This window comes from Mus caroli, unplaced genomic scaffold (assembly GCF_978045245.1).
Source record: "Mus caroli unplaced genomic scaffold, Mus_caroli_1 scaffold_4, whole genome shotgun sequence".
NCBI lineage: Eukaryota > Metazoa > Chordata > Mammalia > Rodentia > Muridae > Mus > Mus caroli.
Window position 1 is genome coordinate 88,749,121 of NW_028227259.1, and position 20,575 is coordinate 88,769,695.

The 20,575-nt window shown below is 32.8% G+C and overlaps 1 protein-coding gene across 1 annotated transcript in view; it reads right to left on the reverse strand.

The window, feature by feature from the left end:
- The window catches only part of Uba6 (ubiquitin like modifier activating enzyme 6), a 60,923-nt gene that overhangs the window by 21,935 nt on the left and 18,413 nt on the right, over positions 1-20,575 (reverse strand). The window contains exons 8-23 of the mRNA XM_021163706.3: positions 19,827-19,949; positions 19,571-19,694; positions 17,244-17,347; positions 15,849-15,911; positions 14,783-14,859; positions 14,106-14,172; positions 12,294-12,437; positions 10,371-10,438; positions 9,520-9,598; positions 8,271-8,351; positions 6,826-6,903; positions 5,321-5,502; positions 3,941-4,046; positions 1,814-1,903; positions 1,638-1,718; positions 227-355 (exon numbers count right to left, since the gene is read on the reverse strand). Of these exons, the coding sequence (XP_021019365.1) occupies positions 227-355; positions 1,638-1,718; positions 1,814-1,903; positions 3,941-4,046; positions 5,321-5,502; positions 6,826-6,903; positions 8,271-8,351; positions 9,520-9,598; positions 10,371-10,438; positions 12,294-12,437; positions 14,106-14,172; positions 14,783-14,859; positions 15,849-15,911; positions 17,244-17,347; positions 19,571-19,694; positions 19,827-19,949 (1,596 nt within the window). The remainder of the gene's footprint in view (positions 1-226; positions 356-1,637; positions 1,719-1,813; positions 1,904-3,940; positions 4,047-5,320; positions 5,503-6,825; positions 6,904-8,270; positions 8,352-9,519; positions 9,599-10,370; positions 10,439-12,293; positions 12,438-14,105; positions 14,173-14,782; positions 14,860-15,848; positions 15,912-17,243; positions 17,348-19,570; positions 19,695-19,826; positions 19,950-20,575) is intronic.

The following is a 20,575-nucleotide window of genomic DNA, read 5'->3' on the forward strand; positions in this document are numbered from 1 at the left end:
GCACATAGAGCCAAGTCAGTGCATAGCTGACAAGTCAAGGTAAATGTTTTAATTAGTAACACAGAGAAATTGGTCATATGCCTAGGAGCTACTCTCATTTAACTTACTATTTATCTCTAAAATGCTTGGTGAAAGAAAAGAACACATATTCTAAGTCTGGGAAATTAGTAATAAATAAATGAGCCATGGACAGGCATTCATTTAATGTCTCAGAATGTATTCTTACCTTATGGTTAAAGTATTTTTCAAACTTTAGTCTTGCCAACTCTACACACTGGGACCAAATTCTAGGTCTTCTGCTAAGTAGCTTAATAACTTGAAAACAGCCTTCTAAACTTTGTCCATTTTGTATCTTCTAGAATAAGAGGAAAACAAAGAAAAATAAAACACTTGATCACAAGCACAAACACATTCCAAAAGGACGATCCAAAGTGACTAACGGACTTAGTATTTTAATTCTTTTTTTCCTGCTTAAGTACTTCTCTCTCACTCTTTCTTTCTTTAAATTATGAGGGGAATAGTAACTGAAATTTTAGACTACTTTTTGTTTTTTAAAAAATTTCTTATTTTATGCACATTGGTGGTTTGCCTATATTGTATGTATCTCTGTGTGAGGGTGTCAGATCCCCTGGTACTGGAGTCACAGACAGCTGTGAGCTGCAATGTGGGTGCTGGCAATTGAATCTGGGTCCTCTGGAAGAGCAGCCAGTGCTCCTAACTGCGGAGGTATTTCAGCTCCCAGATTTGAAGTTTCTTTCTTTTCTTTTTTTTTTTTTTTCTAGACAGGGTTTCTCTGTGTAGTCCTGGCTGTCCTGGAACTCACTTTGTAGACCATGCTGGTCTCTAACTCAGAAATCCACCTGCCTCTGCCTCCCAAGTGCTGGGACTAAAGGTGTGCGCCACCACACCCGGTTAGATTTGAAGTTTCTTAATTCAAGAAATATTTTCATGTTTTCCTATGAGTAACATACTAAGTACCAAAGAGGTCCTTAGTATGCAGAGATCTGGGAGTAATAGTTAATTAAAAATTTGACTTTTTTAGTTGTGTATGATTAAATGTAAACTACTATCTTTGGAGTTGGCCTTATTGTAGTGATTATTTTCTCTTGAACTGACCTTAACTTTTCCCCCAAAGAATTTACCAAACCCTCTATTTTTTGCTATTATCATTATTATTACACCCTCATTTGGTTGAACCATAAAACCTAATGTTTGAAGGTCAGTGACAATTACATACAGTTTAGTTAAGCCAAAACAAAACAAAACAAAAGGGCTGGTGAGATGGCTCAGTGGGTAAGAGCACCCGACTGCTCTTCCGAAGGTCAGGAGTTCAAATCCCAGCAACCACATGGTGGCTCACAACCATCCGTAACAAGATCTGACTCCCTCTTCTGGAGTGACTGAAGACAGCTACAGTGTACTTACATATAATAAATAAATAAATCTTTAAAAAACAAAACAAAACAACACAAAACAAAACAGGCTATTTATGACCTAATTTCAAGATTCCCAGTAGAATGTTTCACTGTGACCAAGTTTTTAATCATTCCCTATTTCTACAGGAGATATTATTTTTAGGTAACTAGAAAATAAGATTATACTAACATAAGTATCTGTAGTAAAATGCTTTCTTTTACCTGTAAGACATCTTCTGCAGAGGGATATGCTTGCCAAAACTTGTTAAACAGTGATGGCTTGTGGGAGAAGGAACTTTCAAACTGTAAAGGGGAAAAAAAGTTTCAGATATGTTTAGTAATTATAGTACTGCCTTTTCTAATTCAGAGGAGACAAATTCACTAAGAAGAACTTTTACCTTGTCTCTTGCCCACTGGATAGTATGTTCGACAGCTGCTGGAAAGGACTTTAGAGTGCAAAATGGTATTTCCTCTTCTGGGGGGTCTCGCTATTGAAAAATAAAAAGTAAAACCAAATATCTCGCTAAATTTTGAGTCTGATTAGTCTAAACATAAGGCCTGTTATACATTTTCATATCAGTCATTTACATAATAAAGCAAAAGTTAATTTCTTGGCCATTTAACCTGTTGAAAGTCATGTGAAAACACAAATCTCATCATTCTTTATCATTGTATACTTGTGCGGTGTGGCAGAAAGTCCTAATGGTAAATCATAATACATTATTAAGTTTTTTTCTAGAAAAATTCATGTGACATGTAAAATTTTATTACATTACTTCTAACTTAGAGAAGTGATGAGGAATCCTTAATATCTAAGTTCTTAGTGTTCCCAAAGGTTCTCCATGAAGTAAATCATTTGGGAAAAGGACTCTTAGTAGTTTACTAGAAAATATATACATTAGATGGGGAATGATTCATGTCTTACTAGTAGAAGTACCACTGAAGACCTCCTTGTCTATTAGAGGGCTCGCTTACAGCCTAAGCTTACTGGTTTACTCAGTCAAAATGACTCAATTTATGCCTTTTTACTGAATGAGATCTCTAATTTGATGATTTATGAACAAATAACTTTTTATAATTCAATGAGGAGCATTGTAGGAATATTAAATTTTTATACAAGAGTCTGAAATAAAAAAATAAGAGAAAGTTCAGCAAATGTAGCAGAATGAGAGGCTCCTCTACTGTGAAAATCTTCCCATGGCATCATGCATATCATGACTCCCTATTTAATACTCTAATGAACCTCAGCTTAATCTACTATATTACTGCTATTACATCTATCAGTAAGTGAATTTCATGAAAGAAAATAAGAAAACAGTGAATGCTAAGAATTTAAAAACTTTACTAAACCAAATGTACCCTTTAAATCAAGGGACACTGACACTTATAAAAATCATGTACTTTAATTATTTTACTTTAACTGTTCAATTTTAAATTATAAAACCTACAATTATTTCTTAGACCCATAGATTCAATGTTATCAATATTATAAAATCATTTATGGGATAAAAATGTTACATTTTACTATCTATCTAATATATATATATATGTACACACACTGCTTCCTTTGAACCATTGAAGAATATTTTTTTTCAGGTAGTTTGTGGGTAGATTATCAGGTTTATATTTTTAACAGGCTTGACAAATATTTCTAATAATGCATGCTAGGGGCATAAATTCTTAATGAGGATAAACATTTAAGATGTACCTAGTCTTACTGCAACTTGATATGCCAAGGTTGGTTGATATCTATGGGGATGGGGTCTCCTTTTTTTTGAGGAGAAGGGGAGGAGGAGAGCATGGGGTGGGCAGGTAAGAGGGAGGGACCACAGAAGGGGAAGGGAAAGCTGTCATCAGGATGTAAAGTAAATAAATAACTTAATAAAAAGATTTAAAAAATAAGTACACATTTATTACACTTTTGTTATTTTACTATATGCCAGCTTATATCTAATAGAATAAAACCCAACATCAGAAAATGGATATGATTCCAAGTCTCTGGTGACAGTTCTATTTTCAGTCAAAAAGTTTAATTGCTTTTAAAAGCTATTTTCAACTCTATGATAGTCAGAAATGTAAACTCTTTCCTGTTTTATATTCAGGGGCAGAGGAGATGTATAGTGTTGGTTATGTGAACCAAAGGACGTCAGTGAGTTCTCAAGTACCCATGTAAAGCTGGGTGTGGTGGCATGGCATGGAATCCCAGCACTAGAGACAGGCCAGTCAGTTCAGTCAATCTGTATTTCTAGTGCTCAGTGAGAGACCCTGTCAGAAAGAAATCATAGAATACCAGAGAAAGATTCTGGACTTGAAATATGGCCACTATACATATGTGGTATTCCTACCATCTGAATACACACTTAAAAAACTAGGTTCAACATGTTTAAACATGCAGATGCACATATGGATCAACCTGTCAGAGCTAAAACCAAGATTGATAGAGCTAAGTCTAATTTATTGATTCTTTCACAAAAACAAAAATTATGATATAAAAAGACAGACATTTATTCAATATACTGACTTACGTGACTATTATAAGATTCAGTTAATTGAGGTACAATAATTTCAGTGTGTCCTTTGGTGCCCATTGTTCCAGAATCTAAGAGAGGCCGTAGATTTGCTAAACAGCGACTATTTGAAGACAAAATATGTAAAGAAAAAAACAAAAGAAAGCAAAACACAAAAGTGATCAGTAACAGTCAATAAAGGACAGGTTACTGCTATCTACTAAATATTCAACACGCTGATCATTTTTGTTTGTAGTGTAGCGAACAGAACAGAACATGACCCACGTAACAGTTTTTCTCTTTAGCCCTATCATATATATATAAAATTTGTTTCCAACCTACTAGTTTCTGTTTCTTCCTACTTACTACCTGGATTAAAATCTCATGGTTTTTTTTTTTTTTTAAATTTCTATTTCCTCCTTAAATTAACTACATTATTCTTTCTTCACTTACTTTCTACTTATTATTTGATTATTTATTGCCTGTAGGTTCTTCTCAAATGGCCTTTATCCCAAGCAGTATTAACTAAATACTATAATTAGTCATGTTTCATCCACTGTAGTATTTTTAAGATTTTTTTGTGTGTGTGCATCACCCCTCCAACACAAAAAGAAATGCAATAATTTTTTTTCTTCTGCTCAAAATTTGCTTCTCTTTCATTTCTCAACTGATATATGCTCTGGCATCCAGACATTGCAGTCATACAATGATTCATTCAATGACTGATTTCATAAATCACATTGAATGAAATCAGATGATTGACACTGATAATAAATGATCTTTGGATGAAAATTTAGTGAAAAACCAAACATTAAATAAACATGTATGTTAATAAAAATAAGTGCCACAATGAAAAAGTATTAAGAAAAGCAGATTTAGGAGTGAATGTCTGTTTTAAGAAAGATATTTAGGCTGAACCTCAAAGATGAAGAAATACCTTAAAGGAAAGTATGGGCAGTATACACATTTGGGAACAAGAAGTTTGGAGGAAGAAAAATACAACTTCCAGAAGCCCCAAACCGATTCAGTTCCTAATGTAAAGAAGCCTTTGAAGATCCTAAAGAAGGCTTATATAGCTATAATAAGGAGAAACAGGGAACACTGGCCACATTTAAAGTAGGAACAGTGGATAGGTGGTAGGTATTTCATTAAAAAACAAAACAAAACAAAACCCCAAAACCAAAGAAACCCAAAAAACAATTTTTTTTTTTGTTAAAGGATGCTTTACCAATAGTAAATTTTTCTAAATACAATGGGAAATCATCAGTATGCTTAAATTTGAGTAGTTCTATTAGAATGACATAAAAATAATTAGGTAATTTGGTAATTTTTCAAAAAGTGAGAGTGAAAAACAAAAATAAAAGTAGTTCTTTATGCACTTGAATTTCAAGAACATACCTGTCTACATATCTCCTGGCTTCCACATTATCTAGTGCTGTAATAATGATATCTTGCTTAGTGTAAAATTCATCACTGTATATACTCTCAGTGGCTGGACAAACTTTGTTCAGGTGTGCATCTATTTTTAATTGAGGATTTATTTTCAGAGTTGCTTCAGCAGCAGTATAGCTTTTAGGTTTCTAAACAAGTAACAAATAAAAACAGAAGAAATAAATGTTAAACAGAAAAGATGAACTATGACTGAATTTACAAATTCTAATCATTTGGAATATATGAGGTGACAGCAAAGTAATGAAGTTAGCTCAAATAATTCACATATTAACACAATCTAATCATCCTTCATTATGTAGCAAAATGCGTTAGAGATTTTAAAGTATTTTTACAAAAGTCTTAAAAATATTTATTCTTATTTTTAAATTAAAGGCTTATCTACCATGTGTCATCATTGAATCTTGTGTCATTCAGGTGCTATGAAGGTCTTCACAGCATCCTTTGAATTTGTCTCATCTCACTATTAGGCTAACATGTTTTACTTTTTACTATAAGAACAAAGTCAGAAACTTAAAAGTCAGGAAATTAATAAATAGGTCTTAGTGTTCATCTCGAGATACTACACAGTGAATCATTTTAATAAGACATTTGAATTCACAGAGACTGCTGCCACATCCTTTGTAGTTATGTGAGAGGCTATCAGGTTAACTATGACAGTTAGTGTAGCCACTTTTTGTTCATAACATGCTTACATTTCATTTCCTAAAATCGGCAATGAGTTGACAATACAAGGGAAAATTTTAAACTAAAAGCACGTGGTTTTGATGAACATATTCTTTCTTTTCTATCTTTCTTTTTTGGTTTTTTGAGACAGGGTTTCTCTGTGTAGTCCTGGCTGTCCTAGAACTCACTCTGTATACCAGGCTGGCCTTGAACTCAGAAATCCGCCTGCCTCTGCCTCTCAAGTGCTGGGATTAAAGGCATGCACCACCACTGCCCGGCTTGTTTTTCACTACAGTTTTACCATGTAACTATGACTAATATACTCACTGTGTAGAACAAGCTGGCCTGGAACTTAAGAGATCCACCTGCCTCTGCCTTTGAGTGTACTGCCTGTTTCTTTTCCATATTTAAATATTTTGGTTTAAGACGACTAAATAGTGTACAGCAATTTTTAAATACTAAACCTTACCTGTTTTATAGCAAAATAAACAAACAAACAACAAACAAAAAAACAAGAAAATTAGTGTTTAAATTTGTGCTTTGTTAAAACCTCGAATTAGAGAATTTGTTTATGGAAACAAATTTCTGTGATTACAAAATGAAAAGTACTACTCATGTCATGATTCAAACAGTAACATCCAAAAACCAATTTTAGTGTACATGAAAGATCACTATTTTCTTCATTTTGTTCTTTCCAAAGAATCTTTATTCTTTCTCTTAAGAATCTAACAAAGAACAGGATTACCCCGCAACCAATATCTGTTTATGATAAGAAAACAGCGACAAACCTGTATGTGATGAGGACGAAACAGGAACTGTCTGTTCAAGTTGGATTTTTCTATCAAGTCAGGATCTGTAACTGTTACCTTATAACAGGAGAATAAAACAAATGAATCTGTTTTGCATTTCTCACTATGACAGAAACAGCACTCTCAAAGCATTTTTGCTAGTAATAGTCATTTTAAAAAAATTCCAAATGTTACCAGTAAGATGCTATCATTGTTAAATTTATTAATTTCAACTAATATTTAGTGCATGATCATAGCAAATAACACAAAAGATTTAAGCTTATTAGAAACTTCCTTTAAAAATTCTTTATTTGGAGACTAAAACTATCTCTATCATCTTTTATACCTACAAAATGAATTACAGAGGAACTATCTCTTCTAAATTTTAAATTTTCATTCTTTTAAAAATTATTTATTATTTCCTAACTATTGTGTATGTGTGTGGAGGAATATATGCCCATAGCATGAATGTGGAACTCAAACAACAACTTTGTAAAAGTCCTTTGTCTCCTTCCATGGGTGGGTTCTGGGGATCAAACTAAATCAGGTTTAATGTCAAGTGCCTTTACCTGATAAGCCACCTTGTTAGCCCAATATTTATTCTTAATCTGAAGTAATTTGAGAAGAATGTTGTCATGTTTCAACTTGACAGGAGTTCCAACTAAGGCTGAATTTATAAACTACTAGGCAGTTTGAGTAGTTTTTATATAGCCAACTAGCTATCATAGATAGTTGATTTAGAGGCCTGAAACACTTGCCCTTTAAGAATGTATAGATCCTATTTCTGGAAAGTGAAAGAAGAAAACAAACAGGTAAAATAATCTGCAGAATTGAAACCCCCCGTGCTATTAAGCTAGAATTAAAAAAAATGGCACAGTACTGCTCAGTGCAGGTTCCAGTTTGAGGTGTTGACTGGTGTTCACATTCATTTTCTTTTAGTAATTTTCCTTGTGTATGTGTCAAAATTTTTGTGGAATTTTATGTTTCTCTCTCTCTCTCATAGTTTATAAGCTATGATAATAAAAATTCCTTTTAAATTTAATATTGATGGTAACTACAAAAAGAGAGACAGGACTTATTTCAGGAAATTACAGTTAAGAACCAAGAAGCAGCCAGGCGTGGTGGGGCACACCTTTGATCCCAGCACTCAGGAGGCAGAGGCAGGCGGATTTCTGAGTTCGAGGCCAGCCTGGTCTACAAAGTGAGTTCCAGGACAGCCAGGGCTATGCAGAGAAACCCCGTCTTGAAAATCCAAAAAAAAAGGAACCAAAGAACCAAGAAGCAGAGAATCTGGGACTAAAAACTGACCAGAGACAATTAAAATCTTCTAATTCTCAGTTTAATGGTCTACACCAAGTAAAACAGGCTAGTATAGTTAAACACAGTTCAAAAATGGGCAACAGGAGAAATATAAATGTTTAAGTCTCAAGTGACTTGTATCTTACCATTCCTTTCTCTCTGCCTGTACCAACACCCAGTAATGCAAAATTTTTTAACATTTCACAGCCTATGGCGCCACATCCTACCTATTGAAGAAAGAGTACAAATGTCAGACAACAAGACTATAATTTTTAATGAATAAAGAATTTCATTCTAATTTTCTTCAAATGCTATAACACTAAATACAATTTTAAAAAATGATTTGTGATTCACTTGTGGTGGACTTTACTTTTTACAAGTTTCATAATGCCTTTAAAAGTGTCTCAATTAAAGAAAAAACAGTATAAAACAAATAAGAAAACTATGGTATTTATAACTTCTTTAAACAAAAATAATTGAAGATTCCTAACAAAAGCTAAATGCAGAACTTATTTCTTATAGAGGAAAGAAAACATTATCAGAAGAAAAAGCAAAAAAAAACAAAAAAAAAAAAACCAAAAAAAACAAAAAACAAAAACCAACAACAAAAAAAACATAAGAACAACATCAGAACAACCCCAGCCCAGAACTAGGTAACATGAAAGTCTTTACTTTTAGACATTTGTCAGTCTATCTGAAAGACGAGGTATGTTTAAGACAAGTCTACAAAGAATTTTAAATAAAACAGATATTTGAAACTTGATTATATTCTATATATATAAAAAAAATTTCAGCAGTAATTGCTAATCTTTAAGATATTACTTTACAAAAATGATTACTGCCGGGCAGTGGTGGTGCACTCCTTTAATCCCAGCACTCGGGAGGCAGAGGCAGGTGGATTTCTGAGTTTGAGGCCAGCCTGGTCTACAGAGTGAGTTTCAGGACAGCCAGGGCTACACAGAGGAAACCCTGTCTCGAAAAACAAAAACAAACAAACAAAATTATGATTACTAAAAGCAGTATTTTTAAGACTAGCCAACAACATTTATGCTCTTGTGAAAATTTTCTCTCGAAATAAACTAAGATATTTTAAAAAAAAGAATACATTTACTCATTTATTAAATGTAGTTTCAAAAAACGTGTTTTTAAAGTACTTCTAGAAAATCATTTAATGTTAAAAGCTGTTACATTCATGTTTTATTTTGAAATGAATAAACTCTTCAGATCCTAAATTGACTAACTTTTATGTAGAAGGACCAGGAAGTAAACATATTAAGCTCTGGAGACTGTATGATTTATCAGTTACTCATTTACATCAAGTTGACTTTAAAAATTAACTTGACATTCAACAACATTTTGAACATATTACTTATTCCCATCTTCATTCACACTTACTAAGAAGATATTCAAATTTTGTAGCTTCTGACACAATGTATTTCCAATGCAGGCACGTATGGCATCATATCTATCTCCTCTGAAGAAACATTTACCAAGAAAACAGAAAGATATAAAAATTTCTTGATTATTGTTATTAACAATTTAATACTGTACTTTAAAACAGAGTATACTTCTGAGCTTCTAAAGGATTAATAGACAGACAGAAGGATGATTCCCATCCCAGGAAGGACAGTGTGTGATGTTATCACTCTGTACCCAAGTATATGTAATTTAAATTTATCAATAGTTTATTTCTGTACTTTTCCATTTTGTACTTTTCGATAATTTACATGCAACTAAAATCTCAGAAAGTTAAACTGCAGATAAAGAGGGACTATTGTATTTAAGAAAAAAATTATAAAGATCATAATATTTAAAAAAGTTTTTAGAGGATTCTACAGAAGGGATTTGGAGTTATTAATTCATTTATACTGAAGGCAGAACTCTGGGTTACGTGGTTTTCTGAGATAATGAAATCTCTAAAGTTTTAACTGATTTTGAAAAAGATTTATGGCCTCAAATGGAAAGTGACTTATTTTTTAAAAAATCATGTATAGCAATCTTATTCATTAATATTATGGCATTTGAATGCTAATCACTCTCATGCATATAACCCGAAATTCTGTATCACTACATAGAAAGTGGTAAAGAGACATAGTACTATTGCAATATTTAATCACTAAAGTAACAAGCCAAGAAGTAAAATGTCAGGAGGAAAGACACCTAAGAGAGGCATGCTTACACAAAATTGTTTAATCTCTGCTTCTTAAAGAGATACTAAGAAAAAATAATCCAAGTTTCAGCTTTACCGTGGGAGAAACTCTTCGTGCCCAGGATTGCCTAGGGATTCCACAGTTTCTGCTGCTTCAAGGTACAACTGAAGACAAGATTAAAAACATAACGTTTAAGACTTAAGTCACTAAAAAAACCCTGTAGCTTTTCTCTTATAGTTATTTAATAATCATGGGAAGATAATAAAAATGGCAACTCAATGTAAAGTATTAGAAAAATCATGGTTATAACATATATTCTTAAAACTGTGAAACCTAAAAGGACTGTTAAAGGTATGTAATTTAATTCATATCACTTATCAATCCTAAGGATAATTTTATTTTATTTTTTAATTTTTAGAGAAAATTTTACCTCAAAATCTGTTCATAACTACAAAAAACCTTTGGTGTTCCCATTCAATTTTAGTTACATTTGAATAAACAGTATGATTAGCTTGAGAAAAATGTATGTAGCGTGTACTTCCTACTGGAGATATTTTATGTCATCTTTTACCTCATATATAATTATAAAAGACAAGATCCAGGAAGACAGCTTCAACATTTTTAGTTCTGCAAAGAATTTAACTCGGTAATAATTAAAGAACCCAGTCTTATGCATTGTTTTAGTCAGGGTTTCTATTCCTGCACAAAACATCATGACCAAGAAGCAAATTGGAGAGGAAAGGGTTTATTCAGCTTACACTTTACTGTTCATCACCAAAGAAAGTCAGGACTGGAACTCAAAAGCAGGAGCTGATACAGAGGCCATGGAGGGATGTTCTTTACTGGCTTGCCTCCCCTGGCTTGTTCAGCCTACTCTCTTATAGAACCCAAGACTACCAGCCCAGAGAAGGCACCACCCACAAGGGGCCTTCCCACCCTAGATCACTAATTGAGAAGTGCCTTACAGCTGGATCTCATGGAGGCACTTCCCCAACTGAAGCTCCTTTCTCTGTGATAACTCCAGCTGTGTCAAGTTGACACAAAACTAGCCAGTACATGCATATTTTCAATTAAGTAACTTGTTTTAGATTTGAACAAAATGAGATGATAGTATCATTGTAACATTACCATATTAATAACAGAATGTATACTTCATATGATATTAATAGTTAAAACTATGCCAACTTCCACCATCAATTTATAATCTATTTTAAATAACTTAGCAGAAAAATGGCATTGTCTAGGTGCTGTATTATATTCAAAATCAACTCAAACAGAAAGGACTTAAGCAGTATGCACAGACTTCTGCCACTTATTTTCCTTCTTGTAACAGAATCAAATGTTTTAATTATTTTTTGTTTTGTTTTGTTTTTCAAGACAGGGTTTCTCTGTGTAGCCCTGGCTGTCCTGGAACTCACTCTGTAGACCAGGCTGGCCTTGAACTCAGAAATTCACCTGCCTCTGCCTATCAAGTGCTGGGATTAAAGGCATGAGCCACCACCGCCCGGCTTAAATGTTTTAATTCTTATGATGCTTTTATCTTACACAGCTCTCAAATTTAGACCATTCCTATATTCTCTATCTTCAGGCAGTATCAGGCATTAAACCTGAAAATTTGTGATGGCAAACTTTCTACAGAACTAGTTCAAGAGCCCAGAGAAGCCCAAAATGGTAAGTAAGCCAAAATAATAGAGAAAAATTGTAAAACAGAAACTCATTGCTTATTAAAATACATGTAAGAAAATACATATGAGAAAGCAATTGGGTTATATCCCAACAGACAAAATATATGCTTCTGTTAGCTTCAATTAAAGAATTAAATTTCTGAATTTTGATTACATAATTATTTGCCTTTTCTTTTATATTTAATATATAATATATATATATATGTATATATGTAATACATAATAGTGTATATAATACTAAATATAAAGATATATTTATACCACACTATAATTAACAACACATTCATCTTATGGAACACTTAAAATGTAAAGAAATAGGAAATACTGAACTAACCCATTGACACAAAGGTGAAAACTTCCCCGTCACAGCTTTTAAGACTTCTTGGCTAGCAACACCCCCAACTGCAGCAGCGAGTGGGGGTAAAAAGCCTTGGGCAGTCCACGAAAGCCAGTGCACAATGTCAGCATTCACTTCAGGCTAAAACACAAACCACAGACAACAATGATACTAGCAGTACTCACATACAGGACCTGTGACTTCAGGAACTAAGTTATCAATAGCATTAGAACCTAACTTCCAATACACGAACAAACCCAACCAAACTGCCAAATTTCCTTCCTAAATAAAAATACCTTAATCTCATAATAAAATACCAATTTGCATGTTACCTTAAGCAGTGTTTTTTTTACTAGTCTCTGTTCAATTCTGCTTTTCTATCTGTGGTCTAGATTGCTATTTAGAGTATCTGGTGTCAGAGAGAAAAACAACTCAATACCCTCTTTTTGTTGGTTTGTTTTTTGTTGCTGTTGTTCTTTTGGTTTTTTGTTGTTGGTGGTTTTTTGTTTGTTTGTTTGTTTTTTGTGGAGACAGCCTTGGCTGTCCTGGAAGGCACTCTGTAAACCAGGCTAGCCTCAAGATCAGAGATTTCTGTCTCTCTGGTACAAGGACTAAAGGTGGGCACCACCACCGCCCGGCTTCCCTCTTTCTTATCCCCAACATCACGTAAATTGCAAAATGACAAACTTGAGGGAGGAAAATAAAGCAATTCTAACCTGCAACTCCTCAGCAAGAAAGAAACACCAAGCAGCCTTTCTGTTGCTTTGTGGTTTTCTTCACTGTTATCTTCTGTAATAGTATCTCCCATTTTCTTCATATCATGCTTTCTTTGTATCCTTTCTCTATCACCTCTTATTGTTTAATTTTCAATACTTCTACATCTTTACTCATTTACCCTAATTCCTAGAGTATTTCTTGTCTACTAGTACTAAAGGTGTAATTCTTATTTACAACTGACATTTTTTTTTTAAATTTTCTGTATCTGGTTTGTTCTTAAATTGTTACTGTCACTACTATGGTCACTCCTTGAGCAGCAATGAGGATTAAGAGTTCAATAAGAGGATTCCCACAAAGGTTATCATACAAAGTCAGGAAAAAAAAAAGATGTTATGTCCTAACAGGTGAACAAAGAATATTATATAAACATAAGAAATATGGACCAGCAAGACAACCCAGTAACTGAACTCAAAGAACATAAAGTGGTACAAGAAGTAATGCAGATCAGAAATTAATGATGTAGAAACCAAAATAATTAAACTAAAATTCTGTGAAAGGATAAAAGATTAACATACTGTCAAAATAACGAAAAGGAAGAAGGAAATCCAAATAACTAAAACTAGAGATGAAAAAGGTGTGTGATAGAAAACACCGAAATGCAGAAGAATGGGAAATACTTATTAAAAAAAATAAACCAATAACTAAGAAAATCTAGGGAAAAAAAGAATAACTATCTAGACATCTATGATCTATCAAATTGGACCCAAAGGATACTAAAACCATCTAAATGGGACATACAATGAGCAAACAGAATGAAACAAAAGGGATAAGAAGCCTAACAAAACAAAGTCAGGATCAGAGTTTTATTGATGAGTTCTACTTTATGAAATAAAATTATTTAATGTTTACAACTTGTAAGCTAAGTTCATCTAATTTTATAGATACATAAAACTAAAGTAGAACAAAAGCGTTTCTTTATTAATGTCACAGAATTAGTAGGTAGCATAGGGAAGATCTAAATGTAGGAAAATATTAATATGTATTTATGTTATAAACAAATATATAGCCAACCATAATTTTATTGATATTTACCTTCTCTTCCAAGGTTTCATTTATAGATACTGTTAGCTTCAACAGTTCATCTGAATCCTGCTGACATCTATAGTTTGAAACAAAAATACAACTTCAATTTTTTTGAATTATCACCAAGGTTATATTCAAAATATAGTACAATGTGTTTTAATCTAACTTCAAAGTTTAATCTAACTTTTAGGTTTTTTTAAGCTTCAAAGTCTTAGCTGTCTTATAGTCATAAGACATTACGTCAAAATCATGGTCATCTAAGACAACATATGAGATTTAGATTTAAACAAGGTAAGAAGCTTGCAATTGCTAACTTAGGCTAGAAAACATTATCACAGATTGCTAGTTCACCAATTAGAAGAGGTTCTGACTTTAAAACCTATAGATTTTAAAGTCTCTAAATATGAAAAATTCCCGTGTGGTATGATTCCATTCTTACAAATGGATCTTTCTACTTCCACCAATAATAAATCACCTTAAATGTCATATTTGTGCAGTTTACCATATTTACCAGTAATGTAATAATGCTACTAGTTATGTTAGTAATGTAATTAAAGGTTAGTTCTATTTTCAACCTATAATTTTTGAAACATGGTTTTCATAAAGAGAGAGAGAGAGAGAGGGGGAGAGAGAGAGAGAGAGAGAGAGAGAAGAAAAAGCATTACTTTTAGAACCAAAAGCATTACCTGATATTTGGCTTACGGTTGAAGTTCTCCTGAAACTGGTCCAAGGCAAGCATAGCGACATGAATCTCTAAAGGTGCCTATTTGGAAAAAAAATATTGTCCAACATTTGTTAAGTGCTATAGATTAGGGTAAATGTTTTCCAACTATTATTTAATTTCACCCTCATAATAGAGTGTAATATAATGATTACCATTAGGAAAGTTAAATGATTTGACATCAAGACAATAAAGGAATTTTAAGAAGCATTTTCCAAATAACCAGTGTTTACTAGGTTATTCATAATAAATATCAGCTGAATGCCAGTAATAATGCCACTGGACATGGTGACACTTTTAGCCTCAGCACCCAGGAGGCGGCACTCAGAAGCAGGTGGATCTCAGATTTCAAGGTCAGCCTGGGCTACATAGACGCCCTGACTCAAAAATCTAAAACCAAATCCAAAACCAGAACAGCTCCAAAAAAATTTATTAAAAAAAAACAAAAAACAACTGTTTTTTTAAATTAGTGTTTATAAATTTGGAAGCTGTTCATTTCTTATCATAATATATTTACTGTTAAGATAAGGTATCATATCTAGTATTATAAAGCGGAACATAACAGCTTCAGGGTGTATCTCCCTATACTACATAAAACTCTGTGGCCAGTGAAATGGTCTACCACCAAGCCTGATGACCTCTGATGGAGTCCAACCTCTGACCTCCAATCAGAGGTCATCTCCTTGCTGGTTATCTCCTTGCTGCTCACCTGCTACCTCCCCTGCACATAAAATAAACAAATGTCCAATAGAACTGCATAGTTGAGAAAAATCTTACAGTAATGCCCCATCTATATATTACTAAAATTACTTAATTATCAAAGCTAGCAAATCACCAAAGTACAACTCATTCTACTCTAACATTTTGTGACATGAATTCTCATTTTAAATCCTTCAATTTGAACTTTAAATATTGAGGTGAAGAGTAGAACCTTTAGAAACAATGATTAATCCATTTTAAGTTTTGAATCATTTACCAAATCCCATCCACCACTCCATTGCCCCTTTCAAGCCTTCAAAGTAAATATTTACCTCAGGTTTGCTAAAATCTGCAATAAGGCACCTTGGATGTTTTATCTGGCTCTCCAGGGGTTCCTAAGAGAAAAAAAAAAAAACAAACATTATTTCACAGTACATTGAGTGATTATTTTGCAAAACATTTAGGGCACTGGAAGCAACAGATCTTTCTCTAAGGCTGAAAATTGGTGAGGGTGGGCTGTTGTAATATTATAGTTAATCACATAATGTAGTTAAAATGCTCTGTAATATCTCATTACTACACTAAAAACCACTTGTACTACATAGTTACTTCAAGGAAAATTAGTGAAAACTATCTTTATAATCCCAAACTTTGTCCTAATGTAAAAGCTACCATGTATTCTGATATCATTAAGTAACTGAGACTAGTTATGCCTGCTAAGTCTTGGGTAGACATTTCAAGCTAAAATCTGCATGAGTGTAAAGTAAGAATAGAAAGGCAAACCAAAGAAAAATTTGAAGAGTAACAGTTCCCCAAACATCACCACACAAGAAATTATTTGATGCACAAAATTATTTAATTAAAACTTAGGGTGGGGAAAGAGAAAGTATACAGAAGCAGATCTCATAAGCTGTCCTATTTTAATTGGCTTAACTAATGTGAACAAAGCCTTGAAGACTAGTTTTTTTTTTTAATGAAAAACACAAAAACAATGAAGTTAAAACCTTGAGATCTTGAAAACCCCCTATAGCCTGTAGCAACATCATCCTGAAAAGCCCAACAACTAAAGACATGTTATACATCTCACACTGAGAAGCAGCCTGTCAATTTAAATAAGACTCATTAGTTCCAAGAAAATATCATTCTCTACACTCTATCTATCAGCAAGTTTTTCTTTCATGACCAATAGTCAATGTGAATCATACTACATTTCAAACATAGTAGTTAAAATGCAGATTAAAATTGTAGTAACAGGAACTAACAAATAATTGAGCCATAAAGTGTAACAGCTCTTGCTGCATAAAATGAAAACACTTTTATCTTTTTCTTGGGCAGTAAAACATATGATAAATTCTTTCATTATTTAGGAGGATATAGCTCCTTTGAGGTATAATCACAATCATACACATGAGATAGTCTAGCTATTAAACCATATAAACTTGTATTTGCCTAACCTTTGCAGTACAGAGGACTGCACCAACTAAGAATGTGTGTAAGCTATAGCTCTAGGTCTGTATGTTATTTTTATAGTATCAGTTTGCCCCTGGTTGATTTAATTTTATTCAAATTGGTTATAAATTTTTTTAAAAAGTTTAGTCTTTATGGTAACTTGATATTGAGCATTTTATTCTTTTGGGTTATTCTCTCTCTCTTTCTCTCTCCCCCCCCTTCCTTTTATAAAAAAACAAACAAACAAACAAAACTTTTTAAGCAGAAAAGATACTTACAAAGCAGAATGTTTTAGGAGTCTTCACCTGCACGGCTATGCCTCCATGTAAATATGGGTCCAGTTCTGTAGTATCACCAATGCTGAAGGAAAATGGTGATATGACTGCAAGAAAAAAGTAAACATTATAAATAGGTACAATCACAAAGATATAACTCTCCATTTATAAAAGTAAGATTCTAAAACAGCTTTGTTCTTTGTAGGGGGTTGGGAATCTGTTAGTAAACTATACCAAGTATTTCTTCCAATGTGAGCTTTGGGACTTAAAAAATAATTGAGGAAAACCAGTGTGTAAAGTAAGCAATGAGAGGTACTTACAATAGAATATTAATATAAGCTACATAATCTCTGTACCATGTTAACACTAATTTTATTGGTACATGAAAAGATAAAAGGAATAAAATACATCTCTGAAAAATACATTCAAGTACACAAAGACAAGTCATTTTATTTGATGAAATTGCAAAAGGCTATAACGAATGTATAGGTACTTTCTGTGTAAGACAGCATAAAGAACTTCTCTACTGGTATATAATAAAACCATGATGGGTGGCTGACTACTAAGGAGGAATAGCAAGGATATGTAAAAAACTTTTCACTGTCAATCGACTTTGTTATTCAACCATTTAATAATTAAAACTTAATTAAACAGTAAGTTCTATTAATCACCAAGTAAATTACAATACTTATAAATATATAAGTGAATACTTAATAGTCATACATTAAATAGAAAAAAATAAGCAGACACCAAGCTAATTTGATATTTGGAAAGAGGAGGAAATCTAAAGTGGGACTCAATCACAACGCTATTTAAATGCACGTGCAGACATATCTATATTAATTTCATAAGACATAAATATACATATACTCTTTAAGAATTAATGTGTTTTATTTTAGTTATTTAATTTTTTCATAGAACAAAACTATCTTAAGGGAGGAAGCATCAAGTATTAAGTGTTTGATTTAAGCAACTTTTACCCAAAAGTAATTTTTTCCTACAAATAAAGTAGGTTTTAAAGTAAAAGACTTGATTTGTTGCTGTCAGGCAGTTTCTTACTATATAGGTAGCTCTAAGCATCTCATCTGATCACCACATTCTCACACTAAATGGTAGCCAACGTAAACAAATTTAATTCCAAATTATCAAGTTGGCCAACTTTCCCCAAACAAATACAAATTCTTTAACATTATGATCTGAACCTCTATTTAAGACAAATGTACTCAAACATCAAATTAAAATGCATTTGCATACCAAAAAACACCATCAACAGGGTGAGTGACCAGCCACAGAGTAGAAGTAAGTAATCTGCCAGCTGTATTTCAAAACTGCTAATATTGAGACTAATTTCAACGACACAAAAGAAATACATAAAGCTGCTACTCAATCAATAGGTCAATGAATTTACAGAGTTCTAAAGAATAAAAAACTGGCAATACATATTTTTAAACGTGCTCAATATCTTTAGTCATCAGGAAAACGCAAATTAAAACATATTTATCAAAATCAAACAACCCAAACAAAAATGACAAATGCTGGTGAGGATGTGGAAAAAAAGGACCCTTCCTGGGGTGATTATGTTAACTGGGGCAATCACACCTGAATGTACTTTTTAAGTGCCCAAAAGATACAAGTGAGTCATCGCCACAAAGTTATGCTGCAAATTGTATAGCACTTTATATTTTAAACACAACTACAGGTAAAATACAAATTATATAGATCAATAATGATATAAATTATTTCAAATGGGCCAGACATATCCATTCACTATCAACTTTCTACTTTAAAAATGGGTGTTCTCTCAAAGCTCTGACTTTAGCATCCTCTATCCCCTTGAGTAATAATCTGTAAGTCCTCTAAAAGCAAAGCAAAGAGGGGAAAAACAGACTCCAAACTTGCCTGCTTAAATATTCAATCCAGTGAACACAACATAGATTTGACAATCATCTCCATTCACAATTTCACTGCCATCTCCTTCACACTTGAATTATCATCATATATTCCCCCAAACCTACACAACTTCTTACACCCCTAAAGTAGGTTGCTCAAGCAGGAATCTTTGTCCACTTACAATTTTTCATAACTGTATTCTTACTCGTGTAAAGATTTGAAATTTCAACTTGTATTTTCTCATAGTGTATTTCTACACTTCACTTTCTTCCTTGTAGTATTACCATGGTTCAGTATGTCCTCCCTTGAATATACTGATTTGAAGCTCAGAGATGTGAATCAAGTCAATATGAGGCGATGTGTTCAAAACACCGAATGAAGTATATGTTTATAAATAGGTTAAATAACTAAAAGTAAATTAATAAAACACGTAAACTTACCAGTTATCTGTTGTACAGATCCATTTAAGCCTGTCATTCCATGAATTTCTCGAAATGTTAGGAACTGTCCTGTCTCAAGCTTGTGAGGATGACTTTCAAGGCAAGTGACGATACCTGGATTAGCCTAAAAATAAGAGTAGGTTATTGACCACCAAGTTTTTATATTCTATTATTTTTTACAAGTTTTTATAAATAATCATCTATGAATATTAAAAATTAGTACATATACCCCTAAATTGTATTAAAGTAATCATACTTGCGTTATGTTTGAAATGAAAATTTCTTTTGGTTCTTCTCCTGTTGTATCTGAAACTTCAAATTCATCACCAAAATCACAAAACAACCTGGACCAAATTCCATGTACATCTGTACTAATGAACTGAAAAGACAAAAATAAATGTATGTGAATAGAAAAAAAAAACCACTTCAGTTATCTTACAACAATTCATGACTTCATTTAGAATTAAGTATATTCCCTGAAATGTAACATTATTCATGTACAGAATGAATCATTTATAAATTAGTTTGGGGATCAAGAAATGTGGTATTTGGTGAGTGGGTTTCTGACACAATGAAATTAAAAATACCTTCAATGTATCACCATTACATACTCTTGTTATTTCAATAACAAAAATTCTGGCTTGGTCATAAATTTTAAGTTCAATACATAAGATACAATTATCCTAGTTGAATTGCCTAGGAATGAGTAGTTATTATTTTACAGAAACAGAAATGAGTGTACACTCACCAAAAGCACTAGTTAGTGGAAATTAGAAGAGGACGTTAAGCTGGGAGAAGTCTACAGAAAGAAGGCCACAGACGTCAAAGTGCAAACCAAGCCAAGAAACGTACACATGAGGTTCTTTAATACAGTAACAAATGCTCTATTAAAAATTAATTTTATAATAATGGCAGTCTCTATCCCAAGATTCTGTAAAGAAATTATGTTTTTGTGCTTAAAGCTCTTTCTATAGGCATCACAAGTCTATTCAGCTCTAAAGAAAA